Source organism: Scardinius erythrophthalmus (genome assembly GCF_964197995.2).
Source record: "Scardinius erythrophthalmus genome assembly, chromosome: 4".
Classification (NCBI taxonomy): Eukaryota; Metazoa; Chordata; class Actinopteri; order Cypriniformes; family Leuciscidae; genus Scardinius; species Scardinius erythrophthalmus.
Genome location: NC_138224.1, coordinates 9445512 through 9473069, shown reverse-complemented (window position 1 = coordinate 9473069; position 27558 = coordinate 9445512). Strand labels below are relative to the sequence as shown.

The following is a 27558-nucleotide window of genomic DNA, read 5'->3' as shown; positions in this document are numbered from 1 at the left end:
CTACCTCTATTATTAAAACTGATAATTTCATTTTTATTATTATTTAATCCATAACAATACCTTGTCTTTTTTTATTTTCATATAGATTATTGTACACTGTCCCTTTTTAAAATAAATAAATCAATGACTTTCATAAAAAGCATTTATTTTGTAACTTTGTATCTCCACTTTTGCTTAATATTCATTCAAAGCAATTATTTATTTAATTGACACAGCGATTACATTTCAAGACTTTCAAACACTTCTTTAATGTTAGTTTTTATGGCATACTGTCTTGCTGTACTGCCGGTGTTGTCTTCAGTATCTCTGAGTCCCAGCTGCAGTAGTGTCTTAACGGCGTCCGCATGCTGGCCAATGCAGGCCACATGTAGAGCTGCAAACATTTCAAAAATATTTTCACTATGCTTTCTAATTAAAAAGATCCCAATTATGGCATCTCCTTAAGGTGGCATGCAGTGGAATACACTGTAAAGTGTCCTCCTCCTACCTGATCTTCCTTTAGTGTCCCTTGCATGAAGATCAGCGCCCAGGGAAAGCAGTGTTTTTATGGTGCTTGTGTGACCTTCCTGAAAAGTGAGCATCGAGATTAAAGCCAGATCAGAAGAGGAAGCTTTCTGAAAGTGTTATCTTAACTGTGGTTCATGTTTAATGCAACCGATACAACCTTAGCAGCATAGTGCAATGCAGTCAGATCCAGTTTTGTGGCTCTTGAGTTTATATCCATACCAAGGTGACGCACAAGGAAAGAAAGTGCTTCTTCTTGAGCAGTAACAGAGGCCTGGTGAAGGGGCTGCGCTCCGAGAATATCTCCTGCTGAGGGACATACCTAAACCAGATAAACCAGTACAAAAACATGCTCACTTCTAATAAAGGAAAAACGACATGAGTTAATGATATGTGCAAAATATGTGCGTACCTGGTGGTTCTCAAGGAGCAATTTCGCAATAGCTATGTGTCCATTCCTTATGGCATCCATAAATGGTGTGACTCCACAACTGTCCTTCCCATCAGGCTCATAGCAACAACTGAATTAACAATGCAAACCATGTGAGCTACAGTATAAAATAAGGACCTGTGCTATTCACAAAACACAGACTCAATGTTACCTTTTAAGCAGGATCTTCACTGCATCCTCACAGCCGTGCATAGCTTGGGTGAGAAAATGGCATGGAAAAAAGATACATAAATGCATCATATGGCAATTTGAAAACACATTAATTCCTGTGCTTCCATACCAGCCGTGTGGAGGGGCGTCCTGCCAGTCTTGCTCTTTGTCTTCCAGACCTCAGGTTTGGCCAGTAGGAGGTGGTGTATGATGGCTGGATCTCCTTCTCTGCATGCAATGTGGAATGAGTTCCATCCATCCTTATTCTGCAGCATTGGGTCAGCACCGTGAGCCAGCAGCTCCAGGACGACCTCAAGGTTTCGTCGGGTACAAGCCATCATAAGAGGGGTCCTAGAGAGGTTAAAAGTCAGTTTTGTTCAAACTCAGCAAAGCTGAACAAGAACAAAGAGCAGTGTTGTTATTGTTAACTAAAATTAAAACTACCGTAAAACTATTAAAAAAAGTTGAAATTAAGATGAAATAATAATAAATAATACATATTAGATAAAAACTTCAACTTAAAAAACAGATGAAAATGAGAAACGAGAAACTGCTCAAATTTAAAATATAAATAAATACTACAATATAAATAATACTAAAATAATACTGATGTACATGTAAAGAGTATAAAAATAATCACTCAAAAATAGACTTCACTGCCCATAAATATATGTGCTCTAAACAATTTATACTTTAAGTGCAAATTTACAAAAACAGTTATTATAATTCATTTATTTATTTACTTTTCATTTTTGGACACATTTTAGCTATTCTTTAAATCTAAAAACTGCATATTCCTTAAGTAGCCTACTTTTCATTGTATATTTCATTTAATTGAATCTGTTTAAAATAAAAATAGATACAATCAAATATTTATATTTTACTATAGTAATTTTATATTTTAGCTTTGATTTTAAATTTTAGAAATTTAGGAATATGCTTTTGTAAACATTTCTACTTAGCTTTCATTTATTTTTATTTCAATTTTAGTATACTTCAACGTATTTTTTTTATAATACATTCTAATTGTTATACTTCATTGTGTACTTTACATGTGTTTTGTGAATTAGGATAAAAACATATCCTTCGAGCCGGATTCGAACCAGCGACCTAAGGATGACAGCATTTAACCTCTACAGTCCTCCGCTCTACCAACTGAGCTATCGAAGGCGTTGAGATCTATGCAGTTTCCTGATTCGATATTACATACACTCCTACATGCAAATTCGCGCATTTTTTTTTTTTATTTTTTATTTGACGTACCAGTCTGCTTTCTTCAAACTGTCTATTTTCGCTCCCCTGGCAATGAGATACCGCACACACTCACAATGACCCATGGAAGAAGCCTCATGCAGAGCTCTCTTGTAGTCGTTATTGTACACATCAATGTCCATGTTGAGCTCCTCGACCAAATAACGCAAAATGTCCATGTGTCCATTTCTGGCAGCATAGTGCAGCAAAGTATCTCCAGATTTTCCAAAATGAGTACAGATGACAGACTGCTTGTTTACGTGCTCATTGAGTTGCTGTTTAACTGTGCACAGCTCTCCATGTTGAATTGCTTTGATTAAGTGTTTTAATGTGCTTTCTTCCTCCATTTGGCTCAATCAAATCCTGTTAAATAGACTACTTTAAAGGTTAAAAATACACACGACAGTGATTAATTAATGTTGAAATGATAACAACAGAGACCTCCAGCGTGATTACTGCGTGGTCGGTCGGTTAAATTGTGACGAGACGAACATTGACATTTTCTTCAAAATAAAAGTCCCTTTATTTATATTTTTTAAAATGTTGTTTTTATCTTTGTAAAATACAATATTCGCACAGATCTCATAAAACAAGAAAAATATAAAGTACAATAGCAAAGCATTGTGACTGATAGATAGAAAGATAGATAGATAGACAGACAGACAGATCGATAAAGACAGACAAGCATATAGATAGATAGACAGACAGATAGAGACAGGCAGACGGACAGAATTATGTGATAGAAAGATAAAAAGGTGTGAAAGTGGCTTACAAATGAATTCACCTCCAGGATAATTGTACATATAGTATTTAATATTTTGACTTGGGGCATTAGCCTTTTATTACAGCACAATTTGCATAATTTATCAATACCGTTTGTGTACAACCACAAAAACCATGACAGTTTGATTTTTTTTTTCATCAGTTTACATTAAGTGGAAAACCAGATGGATTATACAAGCATATCTTTGTACAGTCAGCATACATATTTAGATTTGATTAATTTTTCATAATCTTTTTCTCTTTTTGTAAATAGAATCTGGACACAAAAATAGTATGAACAAACCACCAACAAAACATGCAACATCCAAAGTGAAAACACCATACGTTTCCTGATTCTACTTTTGAGTCAGTAAGGTCAACATCTGTTCTATATTATACAGGGTTAAACTGGTGTCTGTTGTGCAGGTCAAATCCAGTCCATCAGAGGCAAGCATGGGGAAAGCTTTTACCTTAGTGCATGTACAACATGTAACACACAGATCAAAACACAATCGCTCTGCTCCTTTCCCTCACACATGCTCTTCGTTGAACCAGAAAACTAATACAAGATCATATTTGTACAAAAAGAAAATTATTATTTTTATTTACATGGCTTCTTTTTGTTTATTTTTCTTTGTTTTGCAGAGGTGAAAGAGTTAGTGTGGCGACGTGAAATTAAGAGCATGCATGAATTATTCAAAGGAGGCTGCGTATGAATTCATGTGACAATTTGTTATATGATGCTTTTTTTTTTCTCATCTAATTTGTAAACATATATATATAATAAAAAAACACACACACATTCTGGGAGATCAGAATATGTAATGAAAGCTGAGTATTGTATATAAAGCTGAGTGCAGTGAGATAGTTGTGTTTCCAGACACTGTGTTTGAAGGGACGAGAATGACATACCAGTCTGCTATGATCTTGTAAACACGTACATAGCATGTACATAACTAGCAGTTAAATAGTTGAGTAGGATAACTACCCTAGGTTTTTGCAAACTCATTGTTACATGACCTCAATATAGCATAAAAAAATGAATAAAACAAGCATCAAGCAAAAGATACAACCAATATATTATTATTATTATATATAAACAAACATATTTACCATGTGAAAAAAAACATACAAAAATAAAAAAGTCCTCATTCGTAATGCTTTATCTGTCCTCCGACCACTAAACAATAAGTACACCAGATGCATTTTCGGTTGCATAGAATAACATACACAGAACCTGCGGATTTTGGTAGTTTGGCACAGGTTAAAGGTCGACTTAACCCTTAACGCTGGACGTTTGAGTGAAATATCTGTAAGTGCTCGACCTGTAAAATGGCTGGGTTATGTGTTGTAAAGGTTGTATCCACATATCGTAAGTTTCAAGGCATAAAAACATAAAAACAACATATAAATAACACTAATGGCATTTGATTTAAGTGTCTGCATTGCGAGGTGGCCACACTTTTCTGAAAGTACAAGATGGTGCGCTCAGCGTCTCAATGTCTCCTGTTAGACATGTAAACCGAGAAGATAATTGCAGTTAGCCAAAATGATCAGTAAAATTAAAAATGAACAGTTTGTGATATCATCACCCTGATCCTCATTGTTATCGCCTTAAGCTGAACTTACTTGATCAAAGATAAGTCAATAACATTTAAGCAAGGCCTTTTCATCGAAAACCTGAGTGTTAAGGAGTTTTTAAATTTTTTTAAATAAAACATAATATCAGCATTGTATCAGCAATATGATGACTTCAACATCTGGACAGACACTACATTGACCCATTCAAACTCTAATCCTCGAGTAATCAAGAGAGACCGATGCGTACGTGTTTGTGCGGGGGGTTGACAGTGTTTTTACTGCTGTAAATGGCAGGATGTTCCGCTTTTTTGACGAAAACTCAGAAAAAAACGATCAACCTACATTCGTAAAATGCTAGACACAAAGTGCAAATCATATAACAGTGCTGGATTTGACATTTTCAACTGATGCTGCTGCATATTGGTGATATTTCGTCTTGAAACATTCATCAAATGAGCAAATCATAAAAATCAGCAAACACTTTCTATTCATTTCTGTGTGAGTCATTAGAGACCGGCAGTTTTCTTAAACATTTAAATGCTTTGTTATTATCCACTTTTTGATTCATAGAGTCTTTCTGTATTTCTGAATTCAGTGTCGCACAGCGAAAGACAAAAGTGTTACTTCTGTGAGTGGAAATAACCTTACTGACACAACGAGTCATCACAACACCCAATAAATCCTATTTCATTCATTTCATTCTGTCTATAATATACCATAAAATACTCTTCTAATCCATCGATAATATGCTTTAAATATCAGTTCTTTCAACACATAATAATATCTGGGAGGGAATGTAAAATAACGATAAATATCTAAACTGAATTCGTCTTTATCGTACAAAAATAATGTATATGATATCTATCTGTAAATAATCATAATGTTCTCATATGAATAATGCACAAACGGGAAAGTTACTGGAAATGTTCACTCTATCAACTAACTGTCTGTTGTGGACCAATGTACACATATTATTATACATACACCAGTATAAATATGTGTGAGTGATTGTGAAAGTGCATGTACTCATACACGTATGAACATTGTGTCAATCTCCTGCTCAATTTTTTGAGCTTTTCCCAACATAGAGATCTGCATCTTGTCACAAAAGGTCAGATCTTTCCTGTAAACACCATTATACACCTGTTTCTCCTTGGCTTGGGTTAACACAATCACACGTGCCAGTGCAATCGGGAAGCTCCCTGTGTAGGCCCTCCAAATTCAGCTCAGTTTAGTCCCAAAGAGTGTGGCAGAGATGTGCGACTCCACTGCCTGTTATGTCCTCGCGCCTCATCTGACCGCCGTCTTTAGGAGTGTATCTGAGCTGTGCTGGCCAGCAGCTTGTGCCAGCTCACCACCCGTTTCCGCAGGTCTACCTTATCCAGCCACACGTAGGCTTCGCCAATTAGGGTCTTCTTTACGAACTTGCCTCCATTTGAAACAAGAAATAGCTGCAAGGATGGGAATAAACATGAATTACGATTCATTACTTTAAGTTGGATAACATTTTATGCATGTGCACAGGGTGCATCGATGCCGTACCTGAATGGAATGACCTGTGGGGTTCATGCAGAAGCGGAAAGTTTCGTTGAAAGACGGTTCGCGATCATGACGACACACTCTGGTCTTCTTCTTGATGATTCTTTTCTGAGTGGCCACATTCACCACATATAGTTTCACATACAGGTCTGTAAAAGAACATCAACAGTAAGTACTGAGCTTTCATTACATCTATGAATGCTTATTTCTTTATTATAAAGTGGTAATTTATAATCATAATGCATTGTGACATCTCTAAAGTGCAAGGGAAGCTGTCCTTTAGAACGTAAAAGGATAAGTTCAAACAATTTCAACCCAAAATATAAGAAACGGTTAATTGTACTGTATAATCAAGCAAATGATACTTTGAGATTAAACAAATGCCTGCAGGACTGCATTAAAATCTGCATCCAAAATTTACTCTAAACTTCAGAAATTGGGTTAATTCTGACAGAAATTAAATTCCTGCCTGTTAGCTTTGAGGCCAATGCTATTATGTAGCATCATGCTAGTATATTCCCCAACAAAATAAATATTATGTAAATATGCAGAGGGAAAATGGGCCAAACATACTGACGACTCATGTTGCACCCACAGGCGTTGACAAGTTTTTGTCCAATCAGATGCTCACTAGGGTTAGTCAGTCCCTCCCCCTAATGCCATCAGCTATCGATAAGCAATAGCAAGTAGCAAATGTAGTTTTTGCTGGGCTATGGTGTAAACTAAAGCCTAGTTTAGTTTATTTCAAGTTTATATCAATGAAGAAATGCGTATATCAACTGTATATCAAATCGATGTTATAATAAGCGTGAGTGAACGTGTTTGCTGTTATGTGTCTTGTTACCCGGGAGGTGGTCGGGAGATTTAAATTTGTAGGTGATGTTTCTGCACTGAAGGATCTCAAGCACCAGGTGTTCTCCCTCTGTCTTCATCTCCTTCTTCAGGGCGATCTTTATTTCCCCCATCACCTGAGTCTTACCTAAGCGCACACATACACAGACACGTCAATATCTCAGTTCTTCTTCCCATTTCTTATCTCTGTATCTTTTCTTTCCACATTCTGTGAATAAATAACACGGCATAGGAAATAGATTAAGCCACGAGGAACTATATTATTCTACACTTAGATAAGGCATAGATAAAATAATAATATAATACAATATAATGTAATGCTATTCAAAAGTTTGGGGCCAGTAAGATTTTTTGTTACATTTAAATTAATAAATTAATACTTTTGCTCAGCAATGATCCAATAAATTGATCAAAAGTGTCAGTAAAGCATTAATAATGTTACAAAAGATTTTATTTAAAAAGTTCTGTTCTCATCACAGTAATAAACTCCATTTTAAAATATATTAAAATAGAAAACAAATCATTTTTGAAAGATCATTTAAGATTTTGATTAAATAAATAATAAAATACAGCCTTGGTGCGCAAAAGAGGCTTCTTTCTAAATTTAAAAAAAAAATGTACAGACCCTAAAACTCTTGAACTGTAGTTTACATAAAACTATAATATAATATGATTTAAAACAATCTAATATATATATATATATATAATTATTATTATTATTATATATAATATAGAAGTAATTAAATTTCTTTGCTGCAGTATTATAGGCTCAAATATACTGCTATTGATACAAACATGCACAAATAATCTCCAAACCACACAACATCCCATGCAAACATTACCCTCTGTATCTCCATGAGCAGATTTCCCAGCTTCTGTGCCATTTGGAATCTTTCCACTAAATAATAAACAACATCAGGTCAGAGTACACATGGAGTGATTCATAAAATTCATAAATAAAAGTGCTCTAGATATACTGCAAATTAAAACCAAGAAATTAGATTTTCTTAAACAAAACTTGATCGATTAGCAATTATTATAAGAGTCATACAGAAAAGCACTCACAATCTTGGAACCTGGAAGATGGCGCTATCCACTGCATTGGTCCCGCCCTCTTCATCCAATAGGCTAAAGGCACTGCCACTCAGACCGCTGTCCAATGAGGCTGCAGTAACAGGAGCATCACCAGATCTATGGCTGCGGGATGCTGTTTTTGAAGTGGACTATGTGAGTTGCACAAGTCACATACACTACTTACGACTGGCAACTATCAATTATGGGGTAGATGTCCACATATCCACTCAAAAACATACTCACACATACACACAAATATATACTGGCACTGCTGGCAACATTTAAAGAAAGCATGACAGCACTCCATAAATGAAAGGAAATATCACAGACAGAGATATGCTAAGCAGACATCAGATGACAGAAGCAAAAGCACAGACAGAACAAATTAAACTGTTCATTAGTAAACTGTGTGTTTGAGTTTTGCACATTAAGTATTTTGCCTGAGTAACTACATTATGCTAATTCTGTTAGCGTTATGCTAAGTTTATTTTAATAGTTACTTCCATTTAATCAAATTCGATTCTTTTACTGTTGTTGCATTTCGGAGTGTTTGACTGAGAGTGATGGCGATGGTGTGACGTGGGATGCATGATTTTGGCACGTAATTCATGCACACAGTCTTTTTCAAACAGATTCAGCAACGGTAACGCTAACACCAGGCATCTTACGAGACTCTTTAGGGATGGTCAGGGGGTCAGTGCTCCTTTCTAGAGTTTCCCATCACAGTCGACGCTACTGTTTTGTCCCCTGGTTTTAGGGAAGCACGTTGCTGAACTGTTGAATGAGACTGAGACTCGCTGCATGAATTTCCTGTGAAGTGGCAAAGGGCGAATTCCAGTCGGAAGTGAGCATCACTAGGCCCTACTCACTCTGAAAGCCTGTTCACCAACAGAAATGTTTGGTACAAAAATTTGGTCAGATTTTCACATGCGATTTGTCTGTTCAGACCAGTGTTGTCCATGGTTTTCACACAGAATTGGGCTACTTTTAAGTTCTTGTCATAGGTAAACGCTCCCACACCCCCAAAACTCCCCCCAGACGTACAAATTCAGTGGAGAATTCGGCCGCCCGACAAAGAAAATCGCATTGGGCAATTTTTGGGATACTTTTGACTGGCCATTGGGCTACTTTTGTTGCACAGACCTGGCAAACCTGGTTTAGACAAATACGGAAAAATAAAAATAGAAATTAACGGCAGACAGGTTGAATGAAAGTGCAATTTCACTCTCTGGCAGTAGATGGCGCTTACGGAAAAGCTTTTTTATTAATATTCTTTTGTTTGTCTCAGTATTTGATTTCTTATTTGCAACTTTTCATTTCTGACACCCACTTGTCACAGAGAAGAAACAAGTCAAACAGCAGTTACATGTTTTTAAACAGCCGTTCAGATTTTGTATGCGCTATGATGTTAATAAACGACATCAAATACAAAAGTAAAGAGAGCAGGGTCCGGATTCTTACACTGCTATTTACAGCAGCATCTCCAAGCAAATGGAGAAAATGAACTCTTATTGGTTGGCCAATTTTATTCAAAGTGCAAATGAAAAGGGATCAGAACACCTCTCCATAAAAATGTTCCAGGTAAATGTTCATGACGATCTGAATAGATGAATTACCTGCTGTTTATTGAATGCAGCATTCATCTTGGTGTGAATAGGGTTTTAACTTGATAAAAAATGCTAATGTCTGTTAAGATTGCTGATAAAACCTCAAATACTGTTACTTTGTGTCTTTAATTCAAATGTATATTTTTCGACTTGTGTGCTATAAAACCTCTACTTAAATATGTAAAGAAATATTTAGTCCTGGGGTGTCTGAGAGCAACTGAGGGTTTTAAAATAAATACATTTCTTCAGGTTTCAAAACAAATCGTAAAAGATGCACCACCAAGGTTCACGTTATCATAAACTGCAAATTAACGGTGTTGTGTAAAGGGATCCAGCTGCTCACTTTCGTTCGGAACGGCCCTTCGGATAGCGTTTCCTTCCCGCAGTGCCTTTTGCTGGCTCAAATAGGCTACGCCCTTTTCTATTTTCAGTGTCCTCAGCTAGTTCCTCTAGTTAGATGTGCGTTAGTAACTCAACATCCTCTCGCTCTCTCTCTCTTGCTGTTATTGGCAATCATACGAGACAACTCTCACCTCCGTCCGGCTGTGGCCTCTCTTCAGACATGGCTTTCCTGAGGGTCAGGTGTCGGCCTTCAGGGATCTCATTGGCCGGCGACTCGGACGGGGCTCTCTGAATGGTGAGCACACCAATTACGCTGTGCCGGTGGTGCCTCGGGTCGAGGCGGCCATTTTGGGCTGGGGCCATATATCAGCCATGGGGTGGGGGGGGGGCAAGAAGGAGGGGAGGTTTGAAGAGGGGAGAAGGGGGGCGAGATGGAGACTCAGAGTATGAACTCGTCACAACATGGACACCACCAGCTTTTACTGTAGGTCATAGTCACATGCAGCCACAGTGCGCACGGCCCGGCTCGGGCTTACAGCGTCGACTGAGGTGCAGTGTAGGCCAGCGAGAGACGCAGAGAGAGTGGAGGCAGGGTGGGATGGTGCTTTAAGGAGCGGGCAGCCACATGCACGGCCATCTTGGTGGACTGGGGTAGCTGCTGAAAAGCCGGCCGTCTGGGACAGAAAACAACTCAATGGGATAAATAAAAGAGGAGTTAAAAGAAAGGTTGTTGGGCTGCCGTGAAGGGCTCAAGTGGGCAAAACATGGTGCTATGTGTTGATCAGGGATGATTATTTGCTCTCTAACTTTAATAAAGTGGTAAGTTAAGTCAGTTTTACCTAAAATAACCCCAGAAGCAAGGTTCTAGCTTGTCCCTGTGGGGTAAATGGACAAGTCTACATGACTAGGTGCCTGACGTGTGCAGTCAGATCTCCTCACAGTGATTGACAGGTCTTAGTAATCTTAGTTGTTTTTGTTTTTGTCCCTTTACTTTTTTAAGCTGGACTCTACATTATTTTATGCATATGCATATTGTGTTTCCTGGCAATCAAACATGACCTTGGCTAGCACCATGCTAGATGCACTGCAGGAACACTTTCAAGGTTTAAAGCATCCATTTTAAGGATGCTATAGAAAAATATATTTTTTATTTCACATATATTTACCAATAGATGGTTTATAGTTTAGCTCTGTTACTTAAAATTATTATATACTTATATACCTCTATTTATTATTTAAAACACTAAGTTGTTAAAAGTGTTAAAAAAACTTGGAAAAAGAATAATACTGTTCCTATATAATTGTGTGTACGACGTGACGTGTTCCCAACACACTGGTGAGGAAGTGAAGTGACAGACTGTGACCACAAGGGGACCAGAAAAATAAAAAAGGGAGAAACCAGAAAACAACAAAGGGAGGAAAAAACAAAAGAGGGCAATGAAAAAGAACAGGAGGAGGAACAGATGAGAGCGAAGGCAGCCATGCTGTGGAGGTTTTATTTGCGTCGTTTACTTGGTTGGAGACGGGGCTGCTGGCCGGCAGCTTCGGCCGTTGATGAGGCATCGTCAAGGTGTGCCCGGGCCGTGCCACTTTTGCCATGAGCACGAGGGCCTCCGTGGGGGCGGGATTGGCCCTCGGAGAGGGACGGCTTCGACGTGCTGGGGCTACTGTGAGATTTCTCAATAGTGGGGACCTGCGTGTCTAAAACAACCAAAACCAAATTACCATTTCATTCCCTACTTTTGCCTATTTACTCATTTTAATTCTCCAAAAACCCATTCTTATTTAAATTCTACATAAACTACAATTATTATTTTGTTAGGTTACTTGTGTCCTACTGACACAACTTATGTGATACTTAAGGTCCAACTATTGTGCCCTAGTTAGCATCTAAGCAGGCTGCTTCCTGTCTGAGCGGCCCTGTCACACCCTGCGTGAGGTGGCTGGAGTGAAGCGCTGGTGAGCTCAGCGCCGTTGTGAACTGAACACATATATATGGAGAGCAAGAAGCCAAAGCTAGGAAGCTCGAGAAATACAGGATGGAAAGATCAAGTGAAAGCAAGAACAATACAGAGAGAGGAAGAGAAGACAGAATGTATAGAAGTGACAGCAATAGAAGAATGGAAAAGACATCACGACTGGAAATGAAAGAAGTGGCAGAAGTGGCATGCGGCTTGCGGTCCTACCCTTGGCAGGGTCAGGGAAGATTCCGTGACTACGGCTCTTGATGACCGAGGATTTGGGTGAGTCCTCCTTGCTGTGGCCGGAGGTTTTTGGGGAATGCTGGGTCCCGTGTCCTCCGTGGGGTTTGGGCGAGTGCTGGCGGCCCTGTCCCGAGTGAGAACGCCGGTGATGCTCGCCCTCGCTCTGCTCCTTTAGAGGCAGCCAGCGTGGGACGTTGTCCAGTTGGGCCGTATTGGACAGGTCCATTAGTACCTAGCCCCATACATGCATAATTTCATTATTTATTTATTTTTTGCACCAGATATTCACACCTGAAACATTTTTTTAAAGTTCAGACACCTGAATATACAGTATATATATACACACTTCTGTATCGTTTAGACACACTGAACCTGGTGTTTAATTTTTCAAAGTGTGTTTAAAGAACTTGTAGCTCCTCACCTCTCCCAAGAAGTCATTGGCAGAGCTCTTGTCGTAGTCCCACACACTGACCTCCAGTGTCTTCTTTCTTAGCTAAACACACACCACATAAACACAGAGTGGAAGATTAGATTGAGCAGATTCAGTGGCAAGATGATTTATTTTGTGACTCTATCACTATACATTATTTTAATGTTGTAATTCTATGGAACTCTATAACTCCCATTGATCTCTAGATTAGGGGAAGGAGACACCTCATAAACACTCCAAAAATATTTTCTACATTAGTATTTTGCCATGTTTTCCAGTAAAAACATATTTTAAAGATCCTTAAACAAGATACACTTTCATGAGAATCAATATTTCATTTAAACGTGGGGTCAATACAATTTTCTTTTTTTAAAGAAATTTATACTTTTATTCAGCAAGGATTATAAAATTGATCAAATGTGATTTTTTATTTTTTTTTATCAAAAAAGACATTTATAATGTTACAAAAATATATATTTTTAAGTAAAAATGTATAATGGTTTCCACAAAAATATTAAGCAGCACAAGGTTTTGCATCTGACAAAAATATGTCTCTTGAGCACCAAATCAGAATATTAGAAAGATTTCTGAAGAATCATCATATGACACTGAAGACTGGAGTAATGATGCTGAAAATTCAGCTTTGTCATTTTTAAATATATGAAAATAGAAAATATTCCCCAAAATTACTGCTTTGACTGTATTTTTGATTAGATAAATGCAGCCTTGGTCAGCATAAGAAACTTCTTTCAAAAACATACAAAAATCTTACAGACCTCAATCTTCTGCATGGTAGTATATTAAAATATATACAATTCATAACATATTCACTTGTTTTAGGTATGGATTTAACTACATTTCATACAAATAAAGTCAGTTTGTTCAGAAAAATAAACTGAACTTTGCTTCTGAAGTAAATTGATTTTGTTTTTAGATATTTTTACTGGAAAGCAAAACAAAAATACTGACTAATAAAATATATCTTTTCTGTTAAACCAGCAAACACATCAAACACGATATGCAGCACTACAGCATTTAATCCAGATGGTTTTCAATACAAGCCTCACCTCCCTACATTCTTCCTTTCTCTCTCAATTAAGAGCTGTTTGCCTTGCTTCAATAGTCCAGTAAAAACATATCAATCACATCTGTCAGCAGCTGCCTCAGAGAGCTCAACAAACTCAAGAAGCTCTTTGGTCTTAATTAGACTAAAGTACTTCTGGGAGACAACAGACTTTTCGCTGTTTGCACCTAAAGCCCGAGATTCTCTCTGAAGAGCTTTCATATAATTGAAATCTCAAAACTGACATGGCATATTCCATTAAAGTAAAATCAGATTTTTCTTTTGGTTTTTCAGACATCTGAAACGCAACCTAGATGTATGCAAATGCCTGCGAGTTTGTAGTTCACCTGTTCAAGGTGGATATTTTTGTAGATGACAGTCTGGTTCCACTCTGGGTTCAGGGTCTTCTGAACGTGTTTGGACCTTCTTTTGTTTTCAGCACTACAATTAGATAACATACCACAAGGGGTCACCATGAGGTACAGTTATATCAGTGTGGCACAAACCATCAGTGACCGAAACATGAAACAACCCACACTGGTGACAAATGGTTTGCACAATGGAGGACATCTAGTATAGGTCAACTTGTGTTGCTGCTGTGACCACATACTACATTGAGAAAATGATCAAATGAGCAACAATGATAAAAATGTAAAAAGAGCAAAACCCTACATTATTAAGCCATTCATGTCCAAGCATGGCCAAGTCTTGTATAATGTTCTGTAGGAAAGAATCACATACCTGGCATTCTGCACAACCATGACCTGACTGTGAAGATCCAGCATGCAGCAAAAACAGACAACAATCAGTGATGAGTGCAAGATTGCAAAAGTGTGTGTGTTTGTTTGTGTTTTTGTAGTAGCTCATGCATTCATGCCCATATGGAGCAGAGAAATGGAGAGCTCCTGTTTCTGTAGGTTCAATCCAAGTACTGCATGATCAGATGAGAGCCAGAAATGATCCGATGCACACACACACACACACACACACACACACACTCCAACCTACAACCATCAATCAGCGCTATCATTTTACACACAAATTGAGCTGCCATTGATTTTCCTCTTTTGCTGAGTCACTTACTGCACTCATAAATGCGTTGACAAACACACACACACGCACACACACAAAATCATTTTTTTAAAAACAGCTAAAAACTAGGGCTTACAGAATATGCATAATCCTTTCCAGGTCTTTCCCATGGACCTGGTGCTAATCACAGCTGGATAAGTGATTTTCTGTTTCGTTAACTCTTTGAAAGTAGCAGCTAGGATTGAATAACAGCTCTAGGAGTCTTAATTTCCAGTGCCAAGGGTGAAAAAGGAATTTATCTAGTTTAAGTCAAGAATCCAGGTATTAAATTAACACTTTCTGTCGTCTCACATACTGTAGCTATATAGGCAGGCCGACTGAATGACATGTAAAGTGACCAATTACAGTTGTGTGTTAGTTTTTTAAGAGTAGCTACTGTCTTTTTCTCCGTTAAAAGGTGCGCTTAATGAATTCGTTATACATGTCTCACTAAGAGAAACAAATGGACTGCAAATACATTACCAACCAAACAAAAACACTTATTATTTCAATGAGTGTTGTTGCGAGTCGCTCTCTTGCTGATATACCTGATGATCAGTAGCGGTCCACTAAATAAAATAATTTAATAAATGCCATTTTACAATAAGCACTTAACTCAAATAACTATTAAATAATCAAATATATAACAAGAGGACTGAATTTGTACATGGAATTATTCAACATACAGAGATGGATCCTTAAAGGGTTAGTTCACCCAAAAATTAAAATTCTGTCAGTAATTACTCACCCTCATGTTGTTCCAACCGCGTAAGACCTTCGTTCATCTTCGGAACACAAATTAAGATATTTTTGATGAAATCTGAGCCATGTTTCACTCCTCCATAGGCTTCTATGTGACCGAAACTTGCTGGCCCAGAAAAGTTATTAAAGAGATTGTTAATATAGTCCAAGTGACTCCAGTGGCTCAATCTTAAGTATATCAAGCGACGAGAATACTTTCTGTGCGCAAAAACAAATAAAAATAACGACTTTATTCCACTTTTCATTTCCTTCTCTCTGGGCCTCTAGTTGGTTCGCGTAGTGTTTTTGCGCACAATGCGTAGCGCGTCTGTGTTACACGTCACCACGTAGGCTCACTATTGGCCGACGCCGGTCATGTGTGTGTTGCGTGATGACGTGCAACACAGACGCGCAGCGCAAAAACACTACGAGGCCCAGAGAGAAGGAAATGAAAAGTGGAATAAAGTCGTTATTTTTGTTTGTTTTTGCGCACAAAAAGTATTCTCGTCGCATGGTAAACTTAATGTAGTGCCACTGTAGTTACTTGGACTATTTTAACGATGTTTTAATAACTATTCTGGGCCGGTGAGTTTCGGTCACACTGGAAGCCTATGGAGGAGTCAAAATTCTGTCAGATTTCATCAAAAATATCTTAATTTGTGTTCTGAAGATGAACGAAAGACTTACATGGTTGGAACAACATGAGGGTGAGTAATTACTGACAGAATTTTCATTTTTGGGTGAACTAACCCTTTAATTTCTTTACAATTTAAAAGTGTTATTTCATCAGTCAGTCTTGGAAGTCTGATCGTTGATAGCTTCTGGCAACATTAAATCCAGGAGACGAGAATTCTAGAGAAAGAGCACGTAGAGATTCGCAAGTGCGCGTGACAAAGTTTGAGCATGTATGCTCATCAGCAATCACTGCTGATGATTATAGAGTAAATTACTTAAAATGCAATTTATCATTGTGCAAAAAACAAACAGAAAGCACAAGCTTTTGTGTCAGGTTGTTATGTTGCAAGGCTAAATATAACGGTAGAATTGTGTGTATTACGACCTGCTGGAACCCGATGTGAGATCCACCAATCAGAGGTTTTCAAATCTCAATCAGAGAGGTTCTCAAATCTCAATCGATTTTTTAATTGGTTAAAATAAAATGAAAATGTATTTATTATTTATTTATATTATATGAAATCTCATGTTTTTTGTAGGTGCTCGACCATTTCGAGCCCCCGAGCACCCACGGAATCAGAGCCTAATGGTTCACACTGAGGCTGAATCCATGAGAGACAACTCAGTTCCAGTTAGTTGAGTTTTACAAGCTACTTACCCTCTACCCGGCAGCAAGTAAACTTTAACGAATGGATCCGAGTAGCCGTTATTGTCCCGGGGTGCCAGATTTCGAGCTTGAAGAACATGGACGATGAGATTTCCCAGCTGTTTGTCGTAATTTATTTGAAGCTGCAAAATTGAAGCAAGAAAGAAATGGTTGTTCTACTTTTTACTACTGAAAAGGTGAATGAATATGGCATAAATACATTTTGTTAATTAATAAGCAGGGTTTTGACACGATTCGCACGATTTTGCCGATCTTTTTATAGAGATCGCACTTATAAAGAGCAATTTCTAGCTGATGAAATTTTTTAGAGCATAAGTAGAAAAGGTCATACTGACTATGGAAATTTCCACATTTGCAGGTCTGTAAATCGCAATTTTAAAATTCCCTGGTTTTCAGGTTTTCCGTGGCCTGGATAAGCTACTCATATAGCTGAGTTAATGAGAGCTGAAATCTACCTGGATCTCTCCTGACACTGGGTGGGACTGAGTTTTTGCAGCCTCAGAGGTCTAAGAAACAAAACATCAGCAGTAAGAAAATACATAGTTTTGCATTTGACTCTTTGTACACAAAATAATAGTGTGTGTGTGTGTGTGCATGACATACACATACCTTGCTGTGGCGTTTCTTGCTGACAGAGGGTGAACCAGGCTGGCCAGGGCTGGGAACTGCACTGGAGCCAGCGGACGCTGAGGCTTTATCCAGTGTTGACGCAGAGGAGGACGGCAGCTGCTGCTGGGACACTTTCTGCAGCTCCGCAGCCAGTTGCTTAGGGTCTACACCTGGTGACCGCGGAGGTCTGTCTCCTAAATAATAAGTGCAAGTTAGTGGTCAAGTGTCTTTGAGGTTAATTAGGACATTATCATTTGATTGTCTTCTCCACTGACTGATGGTTCCCACCTTTGTTCTGGTCTTGAAGGTCTAGGTGGGAGCTTTCAGAATCAGACAGCATATTTAGGTCTCTGAAAATGACAGATAAGAGATAAATTATGGTCAAAGGACAAAAAGTTCAGTTAAGCCAGCATGGAATCAAAATGTACCCCATTTGCTTGCTTAATGTACATTCCTGGACTTAATGTTCCTTTGAAAAATGTACTTTTTTGGCTCTCCTATTTGGTTAAAGTCACAAACCCTTCCTAGTTTTTCTTTAATTGTACATCTTTCTAGATAGATAGTAAAAGTAAAAATTAGTAGCTATGCAAATCTGGCACTCACAGTCTGATACATAACTCCGCCTCTCCAACCTGGTGACCAACCAGACCCTGCACTTCCTCGTACGTCTTACCAGTCAAGCAAACGCTGTTCCACTCCAGAACTTGCATTCCTATGAAAACACACACACACACAGACACACAAAATCAGCCACTGGATACATTTTATTCACTATCTGAGAGACCAAATACGCTGTAAACAACACTGCAATGACACACGTGATCTCTTTCAATTAAACGAACCGTGCTGTAGAAACCCTGTGAGAAAGGAGAGGAACACATGCAGCAGAGTTCACTCCAAGTCACAGCAAACTGAAACCACTCTGTTGGTGCACTTACACAGATGAAAGCGTGTCTTCAGGTAGGCCAGGTATGCCCTCTTTGGGCGTTTCGAAGTTCCCACTTTACGGTGGATGCTTGGGGTCCCTGGAGGTGAATGTGTGCTCAATCATGCCATGTACTGTATATGTACACACTCACAGATTTTATACTTTAATATGAGAAGGCTGAACAGCAGACTCGCATTACTCCACTGCTTAACACCAGCATGTTCTGTTGGTGTTACTACGTGTGTGCTTTCACACTGCTTTTGTAACCATGCCGACCGCATTCATAATCACATTTACGCCATAGAAACATTTGACATTTCTCCCTTAAGAAGCTTCATCTGCTAGTGGGGCATTATGTTGGAAAGAGACAATACAATACGATACAATACGAGAAGAGAAGAAGAGACAAGATGAGACGAGACAAAACAAGGAGACTATGACACCCGAAGCGATGAGAAGAGACGAGATGAGATGAGAAGAGAAAATGTGAGATGAAAAAAAGAAAAGAGTAGAGACATGATAAGATGGAATGAAAGAGTAGATACAGGAATAAAGAAGATCAGAAGAGATTAGATGAGACTAAATGAAATGAGATTGATATGAGAAGAGATAAGATGGAAAGAGAAGAGAAAAAGTGAGCTGAGATGAGACAAAAAAGAATAGGGAAGAGAAGAAAAGGGAAAATGAGAGTAGAGACAAGAAGAAATAAGATCAGAAGAGGAGAGATGAGAAGATGATTCTAGAAGAGACTAAATTTCATGAGATAAGAGTTCGACATGAGAAGACAAGATCAACAGAGAAGAGAAAGGACAAGATTAAAGAGAAAAGGTGAGATGAGACAAAACAAGAAGAAAGTAGAGGCATGTTAAGATAAAAAGAGAGAGTAGATACAAGAAGAAACAAAAAGAGAAGAGAAGAGAAGAAAAGAGTAGAGGACACAGCTAAGTAATCAGATGTCTAAATACAAAGTTATATTTGATCGAGTGTGAGAGAAGGAGGAGGAAGAAGACAGATGCGAAGTGTCAGTCCCAGTCAAAGCTCAGAATGTTCTTTCACAAGGCCCAGCTGTAGTATATAGCCTCATAAATAAGCCTGTGCACAGACAGATCCACTCCCTCCGGCTTCACTCTCCCCCTCGCCACCTATTCTGGCCCCTCGTAAATTATGACCGCGAGAAAGCAGCACAAAAGCCGGAGCCCAAGCAGACCTAATTTACAATGTTCCGTGCTCACCCTCATCCCTGGAGAAAGAGAAAGCATTAACGTCTCAGTCACAACTGAGATCAATAGGGCTTGTAAAATTCAGCTCCATCAAATTGGCTGAAATAGTCCATCAAGACAGTCCAAAGCAGTCATAATATTCTGATTTCACTCTGGGTTTTATTTCAAAAGTCTGTGAGGATTCTTCCAAGTCAACGAGAAACTCTAGCCTTCAGCAATCACTGGGCAAATCTGTCACAATGAGGTCAATTCTGACTGTGTAAAGAGCACATTAACATAACTGCACTGAAAAAAAATTAAATAAACTGTGTTAAAGCAGTAAAACCTCAAACTTTTTTCAGCTGAACTCTCCAGAGACATCTCAGTCAAAGTTTCGATGTAAATTTAACATTCAACTCTCATTTGATCTGCACAACACCTACGCCGCCGGTGTACACCGCAGAGGAATCACAGTCATGAACCTGAAACTTCAACTTCATTTTCTTCTGTTCTATCTTTATCTCTCACATCAAGAATGAGTCATTCCCGGAGCTTGGAGGCGAAGAACCGTGCAGATTAGCATCATTTGTTTTTCCTGTCTCCTATCACGTCACTTTGTGCCCTTTAACGCCAACAGATGTGTGTCTCTCCCTGCTCTAAGAGACAGTGAACATTGATACACCTCTTCAGCTTAACCAAACCAGTGAACCCACTCAGAGACAGGACTTAAAGCAGTAACCGTGCCTACCTTCCACAATCTTCCCCGTCTGTTCTGCAGCTCCTCCTGGTAACACTTTGGCAACATACGCACCAATGTCCCCATTGCTTCCCGGGACCTCTTTTCCTCCAACCACACGGATGCCCAGTCCGTTTCCTGTGAGGAAAGAGTTTTGTATTAACATAAGGTGGCACAAACACCAACACTAGAGGATAACAAGCCTGGAAGACTGGCTCATTTTATTACAATTTATTTCAAATCAATACATCTCCATTTGTTTCTGACGTACCAATCTTTGGAATGGGGCTAGCTGTCACACGGGTTATATCCCAGTAACGTTACTCAAAAATGTGTACATATTGCATATTGTTTTCCAGACCCTCTCCTCATTTGAAAACTCTTTTATATTACACTCCTAAAAATAAAGGTTTCAAAAGGGGGTTTCACAGCAATGCCATAGAAAAACCATTTTGGGATCCCCTAAGAATGATTTAGTGTAACAAAAATTAAATAATTCTTAGTGTGAAGAACATTTTAATAATCTGAAGAACTTCTGAAGAATGATTTTTCCTCTATAAACCTTTTGTGCAATGGAAAGGTTCCATGGATGTTAAAGGATCTTCTAGGAACCATAGATGCCATTAAAGAATCTTTGATTTTAAGAGTGTAAAATAATTATTGTGAACCTAATCAAACTAAAATACCAATATCATCACATTCTGCTATATATGTTGGGTAAAAAAGTCAGTAAAATAAAAGCCACACTTCAAATCATGGTTATGATGTGACTTATGATGTCTACACAGAAACTGGCATTCAAAAATAAAACTACCCTAAGAAATATTCACTGGAGCAAAACGTGACGACTAGACCCTCTTTAATAACCACAGAAACTTCAATAGCTTTTAAAAGGATAGTTTATCCAAAAATGAAAACATTTAATATTTTTTGAGTGAACTATCCCTTTAAGATTGTATTAATTTGTATTGCAACTCCCAATTTTACATTTCCTTAAATTTCCAATCTTTCTAGGACAGCATTTGTTCTGTGACATACATCCCGTATTCAGAATCACAGACCCTTCCATCGGACTAACTACCAATGTACACGCAAATCCACCAGTCACACCACAGTACACTCACTATAGCCTTATTCATTGTCTTTTTTAAGTCGCTTGTTTGTTCATCAGTTTCTAATTAAGAAGATAATCCAATTTGTGCATTACACGCCATTTTGAGCTTTGATGACTGACGAAACTGGAGGGATGCCAATCTGCCACATTGCTGCGTAATGTCTGCCCTTTTCTAATACTTAAAGGAACAGTGACACAGGAAATCAAGGAGAATCAACCAAACCTATGTGAAATGCCAAAGCACGAGGATGGGCTAGACCACTGATGTGCTTTTGCTCAGCGGTTTTGTCTGTTGACATTTTGTGTGCAATGATGTGGCAAAATAGAGCACCACAAGAGGACGCTAAAGGGAAATTAGAGGAGAGATAATGTGTTGTTTAGTAGTAGGCATAAAATAAAACTGTGCCAATGCAATCTCAGCATGGAGAAACTAATGTTTGCATAGACATAAGCCTCGGGCATCTCTCCATGATGGCCTGGTAAGTGAACAGATCCTCTTTTACCAGGGGCAGCTGTCCTAAACGTCTGTCTACATTGTTGGAGTATGTCAAGAAGCCAAGCAGCAAAGCATTAAGTATTTGAGAGGTTGCACATCTTACCTGATACACTACGATCTTTGGGATCCCTCTGTAGCTTTATTCTGGTATGAGGAAATGGGTAGTGTGCTGACTTTCCCTAAAGGGACATAAAATAAGCAATCAGAATTCATTTTCATATCATTCTAACATGCAATGATATGTTTCTAAAATACTGTGATAGAAGATACCTGTCTTCTATCCACCCCTTGTCCATTTTCTGTGCGTCCATCTCGTGGTTTATCAAACCAGTCAGTTTCCTCCCGTCGCAGGTGGTACGCTTCAGATAAACAGATGGAAATTATAACGTTAAAGTCTTGCTTGCCAGTCTGTTACAAACAAACCAAAAAAGACACTCCGGTGATATCAGGTACTAGAGACAGCTAAGGTACGTATGTGGTCTCAAATTTTAACAATATAGAGCCATCTGGGGCAGAAAAGGAAATGGTTATACAAAGTAGAGCAGTTATTTTTGCATGCAAACCTAAAACAAACCCGGAGGACACAATTCTTCAGTTTTTTTCTATACATAATTCACCATAATTCTGTAAAAAGATTTAGAGCAAGTCTGCTCGTTGCTGTACCTACCCCTAAACATCTTAAGTTTTCATGAATAGGGGTTAAAGACAGACAGGGGTACTAGGAAATATTTTGCCATACTATCATGGGTCTTTCAGCTATATTGTGGGGGGGGGGGGGTATAGGGAGCATTTATTTTTTTGGGAACATTCAAAGGCTATATTAGATGTATTTTGTCATGGACAAGTAAATAACTGACTTTCAACTTTCAAGAGGAATCAACATTTAACAAAAGACAATTCTGGTGTTTACAGACCTGACATTCAGATGTAAATGACATGACAGATGTAGATCCTGTTACATGATAAAACACTCACTAACGCGGCTCTATTATTGTGTACAGTATACAGTATCTGTGGTCATTTTGCTTTATGAGCGCAACCAGTTTTATCAGGAAGTTAATACTTTGATATGCAAACTATTACTAATATTAAATTAATGATTTTTTGTTCACCAAATTGGTGAAATTGCAGCAGCTTAAACTGGGAAAATTTGTTATTTTTGGAGAGAAAGGAGTGTGAAATTCCAATTTAATCACGGATGCAAGAGCTGTATTCACAAACACAGCATTACGTTATTGTGCAAATTCATCATACTTCCTGCAACATGTTATGGAGATGAATTTGTGGTCAGTTTGGTTGCCTAACAGCTCATGGGTGATTGGCAGGTGGGTGGTCATGGTAGCAGGGGTGTGGGGGAGACGGGAGACGTGCAGGAGTCTAAGGTGGTTATACTCTACCGTTTGTGACATTCTCATGTGAGTTTCCTGGATCGTCTCTGCACAAACCCACCAGGGATTCACTTAGTGCTGCAACCAAGGCAAATGCATTTACTTCCAGATGGCACATATGATGAACACATCATATGCTGTTACATGTTTGGGGTTAGTTACTACATAGATAAACGAAAAAAAAAAAAAACTATAAAATTGGTGAGTATTTTCGGTATGAGCTTCAGTTTTGTGGTTATGTGTTTGTTAAACCATATATTGTGTATAAATTATAATATTCATGTTCTTTTGCAACGTACAGTGCACTGAAGTTCATGTAATTTCATCCATTTAGCAGTTAATGAGGGGAAGGGGCATGCAATGCATATCAACTACTACAGTATGTTTTGATCTCATCAGTCTTAAAAATACTTTAAATTTCATTATAGACAGAAATCAAAAGACAAATATTAACACAAAGCTGAGAAAAAGCATAGCCCTTTCTATTTGAAGGCATTTATTAGTTCCTGGAGAGCAAAAGAAAGCAGATCAACATGCAGAAAAGTTAACAAGTTTATTTAAAACCAGACAGGAAGAGACATGCAAATCACTTGTGCTATTTATTAAATGAACATCAAACATGCAAACAAAAACTGGCATGATAATTACTCCAGGAAATACTAGCAACATGCATGAAGAGTATCATCTACCGTGGATAAACAGATGTATGAGCTATGACATTTTCACTATGGAAGGAAACTAAAACTTTTTAAAAATAATTTTAAAAATGAATGCCTGACATTATACAGAGCAAAATAAAAATATCTCATCAATAGTATTTTATGGTTGAAGTTTTAAATGAAATTTGACATATCTATAAAGCAAACAAGAGGAAGAGATATTCTGTTTAGTTAAATTATGAATAATGCTAAGAAGCTTTTGCTAGAAGGCACTTTAAGATAGCTAAAAAGATGACTAAATCATAAACATATGCTGCTCAATTGTTAACAAGCAACTTAATGTTGAGGGTCATAAGGCTATTCCTCTGCTACTGAAAAGAGAGATTTATAATAGATAATTTTTTTCCCATTTATACCACTCAGACAGCACATGTACATATAAACTGAACTTGCAGAGACTGAAAGCATGCACTATAAGTATTCACACAGAAACAAAAAGTCAGTCTGCGAAGAAATCACATGCAAAATGTTTACTTCAACTGTTACTAAACCATAGAAATGTTACTATAGAAAGACAACTGGGACATTGTGATTTTTTCATTGATTAAGCATAGGGCAATGAAGCTTGAACAAGACAGAAAAACATAAATATTTATAGAATTGATGCCTTCATATAGACAGGAATGGGCACTTACAGGATGAGACACAGAAAAATAAAAAGCTAGAACAGTGTATAAAGAGTCACTCCAAGTAGACAGTCTGTGGACAAACAAATTACCTTCACTATCAGACATGGTGCCCTGCAGATCATCCATTAGCACATAGCCACGTCCTCTTGAAGTATCTTCTCTGAGATGTTGCTGTTGAGGGTCTTGGAGGGACATACATGACCCAAACTGATCACGGGAGTCGGCAGATATGGGTGGGAGCGGACCTGCAGATGCCCGTGCCATACCCATTGGCTGACCCACCGGACTCAATGGGCTCTCTTCCTCTGAGTTCTGTGCCACAATAGGGATGCGTCCACGCCCACCTTGTACAATGGGCAGGCTTGTAGGTTTTGTCCTCCCCGATGGAGTCTGGAAAGCTGAGGTCTCTGAGGAAGGATCACCTTCTGCTTTGAGCCTCAGAGAAGAACTTGAGATGTCCCTTTTAATGGACAGGTCAAGGCCATAAACAGAGGAGGGTCTAGAAGAAGGCCGTGACCTGCTTCCACTGGGGTAAGCAGAGTCTTCACCCAAAGAGGACCTCATGCCTGGGCTCAGATTCAGGCTTTGGCCCAGATTAAGTGAACCTGCCAAATTAGCTCCAAGTGTGGAGCCCAGGTATTTCTGCTGTTCAGCAATATTCTTGCGAAGCCCAAAGGTGATCTCATCCTGTAAAAGTCTGCTTGACCTGGGAGAAGCACTACTGGACCCCAAGTAGCTACTATAGTCTGTTTCTAGACCCCTGCAATCCTGGATTGAGGAATACTTGCCAATGTTACTGGTGTTTTTGTGTTTCTGGTAGATCATAGATGTTGGCAGTTGCTTGGCAGCCTGTTTTTCTAAAGTCAGTCTACTGATGCTGTACTTCTCAGTTTTAGGGTAGGCCCTGTAGCCTCCACTAGACACTCCAGTGCTGGGGGTGTAGTGATGTGAGAGTCCAGCAAGCTGCTCTAAACTATCAGAGCCCCCTGTGCTTCTCCTGAATTCCTGCTTCAGTTGCTGTTTTAAAAGCTTCAGTTCAAATGGCTCTTCCATTGGGTCCTCTTCATCCTGGGCCTTACCATAGGAATGAAGTCTGGAGGAGCTGCCCAAGTAGTCTGTACCAACATCTGCAGCAGCATGTCTCAGAAGACGCTCTGCTTTAGCCAGCTCCCTCTCAGCTATGCCATAGCTGGTGGATGAAAGGCTACCAGTGCCCTTTGCAAGTTCTGCTGCATCTTCTAAAAGCATGTAGCTCCTTGGTGTTTGATGTGGATCTAAGTCCGCATAGAAGGAGTCAGCAGATACATTGGACATTGGACTGACTGCCATGCTGTCAGCACGCTCTTCTAAGCTATGCATGTCAAGGTGGTTGCCATATTTTCCTCCCAAGTAAGATGAGGTGTCATAGTTGGTGGCAATCTTGGTAGAATCTAATTCAGAGAGAAGAGCAGCTTGTTGTCTGGCTTTCTGCTGGAGCAAGAGCATTTGGTGGTAGCTCTGTTGTTGTGAGGCAGTCAGAGAAGGAACAGAAGAGTAGATGGACTGGGATTGGTATGGCGACTGAGGCTGGTACAGGGACTGCTGGTACTGTGGGTACTGGTACTGGGAATACTTTCCGTACTGGTCGTGCTTGGTCTGTGGAGGAACAAACTCATCAAGTTCTGACTGTGGTGCAGTACGTGGTCTCTCAAGCCCATGTCCACTGGCCTCCTCTCCACTTCTCGTCTCACGAATGTTACTCACCTCACTGTCAGACATGTAGTCACGGTCCTCTGCAACACTCTGCAGATAGGCCCTTTCCCTCTTCTCCCTTTCTTTGAGCAATGCATCCTTTCGTCGGTTAATTCCCATCTCCAGGTATCGCAGCTTGGCATCAATCTCCTTTTCTTCCTCATCCAGTTCAGCTTGCTTTTTACGCAGTTTGGAGGACTCTCTCTCAACCAGGTCAAGCTCACGGTCAATATCCTGCAGAATTTTTGCCCGTGCCATGTTTGTGCTCCGGCAGAGACGCCGACGAGCTGAGCCAGAGGTGTAGGCTGTTTGTCCAGCATTGACAGCTTCTTCCTCAGAAGGTGGGTTAGGAAGGGTTCTTTTAACTTTCTTTTGGGTGCCAGATGGAGTTCCACTTGGAGATCCCTTTGCCTTTGGAGGACAAATAAAAATAGTGTTAAATGACAAAACAGTATTTGTATTCAGACTAACTAATTTTTAAGCTGAATTGTTCATAGGAACAAATATAATGAATTAAATGCCTTAAAGATGGTTTCATAGAAGCACTATAAAAACAAGTAAACACACAACACTTGTGTTTTACAGTTTGACTGAGAATAAAGGAGAATAGTAAAAAAAAGTCTCTGGGGAATATTGTTCACTCATGACAGATAGGCCTTGAGGATAGAAAAAACACACACACACACACACACACACACACACACACACACACACACACACACACACACACACACACACACACACACACACACACACACACACACACACACACACACACACACACACACACACACTCTCTCTCTATATCTGCAGTGCTGCTGCTATGCCTTTAAAAGGGCATTCAGTAAACACTGAAAATATTAAACAAGCTAACATGTCAGTCAGGCCATGACAATAAGGCCTGACAATAGGGAATAAAACAATAAATCAAAATCAATTTATACAATTTATCAAACTACTTCATGGAATTCAAAATTTGAAACCACAAATTGAGAAACAATTACTTAAAAAAGCAAGCAAATATTCAATGAAATTTCAGCATTTT

The 27558-nt window shown here is 38.9% G+C and overlaps 2 protein-coding genes across 4 annotated transcripts in view; both read right to left on the bottom strand.

Annotated features, from left to right (window-relative positions):
• Window positions 1-125: 125 nt before the first annotated feature.
• On the bottom strand, window positions 126-2836 carry ankrd16 (ankyrin repeat domain 16). Its single transcript, XM_081364516.1, has 7 exons — window positions 2369-2836; window positions 1236-1456; window positions 1107-1149; window positions 917-1025; window positions 665-826; window positions 488-566; window positions 126-373 (listed from the first exon to the last, which is right to left on the bottom strand). Exons 1-7 carry the CDS (start codon window positions 2701-2703, stop codon window positions 219-221), a joined length of 1104 nt encoding a protein of 367 aa, XP_081220642.1. The 5' UTR covers window positions 2704-2836; the 3' UTR covers window positions 126-218.
• Window positions 2837-3188: 352 nt separating this feature from the next.
• The window catches only part of pcloa (piccolo presynaptic cytomatrix protein a), a 51058-nt gene continuing 26688 nt past the window's right edge, over window positions 3189-27558 (bottom strand). The window contains exons 7-26 of one of the 3 annotated variants that reach the window (XM_081364491.1): window positions 24872-26924; window positions 23444-23512; window positions 22317-22405; window positions 22150-22225; window positions 20449-20574; window positions 18177-18285; window positions 17862-17923; window positions 17574-17767; window positions 17420-17470; window positions 16956-17086; window positions 14158-14251; window positions 12739-12810; window positions 12300-12549; window positions 11626-11814; window positions 10305-10466; window positions 8156-8297; window positions 7933-7988; window positions 7083-7217; window positions 6242-6387; window positions 3189-6150 (exon numbers count right to left, since the gene is read on the bottom strand). In XM_081364491.1, coding sequence (XP_081220617.1) covers window positions 6007-6150; window positions 6242-6387; window positions 7083-7217; window positions 7933-7988; window positions 8156-8297; window positions 10305-10466; window positions 11626-11814; window positions 12300-12549; window positions 12739-12810; window positions 14158-14251; window positions 16956-17086; window positions 17420-17470; window positions 17574-17767; window positions 17862-17923; window positions 18177-18285; window positions 20449-20574; window positions 22150-22225; window positions 22317-22405; window positions 23444-23512; window positions 24872-26924 — 4350 coding nt within the window. In that variant the 3' untranslated portion in view covers window positions 3189-6006. Of the gene's footprint in view, window positions 6151-6241; window positions 6388-7082; window positions 7218-7932; window positions 7989-8155; window positions 8298-10304; window positions 10467-11625; window positions 11815-12299; window positions 12550-12738; window positions 12811-14157; window positions 14252-16955; window positions 17087-17419; window positions 17471-17573; window positions 17768-17861; window positions 17924-18176; window positions 18286-18511; window positions 18599-20448; window positions 20575-22149; window positions 22226-22316; window positions 22406-23443; window positions 23513-24871; window positions 26925-27558 lie in introns of those variants that run through there. The other 2 variants (XM_081364489.1, XM_081364490.1) reach the window with 2 other exon arrangements.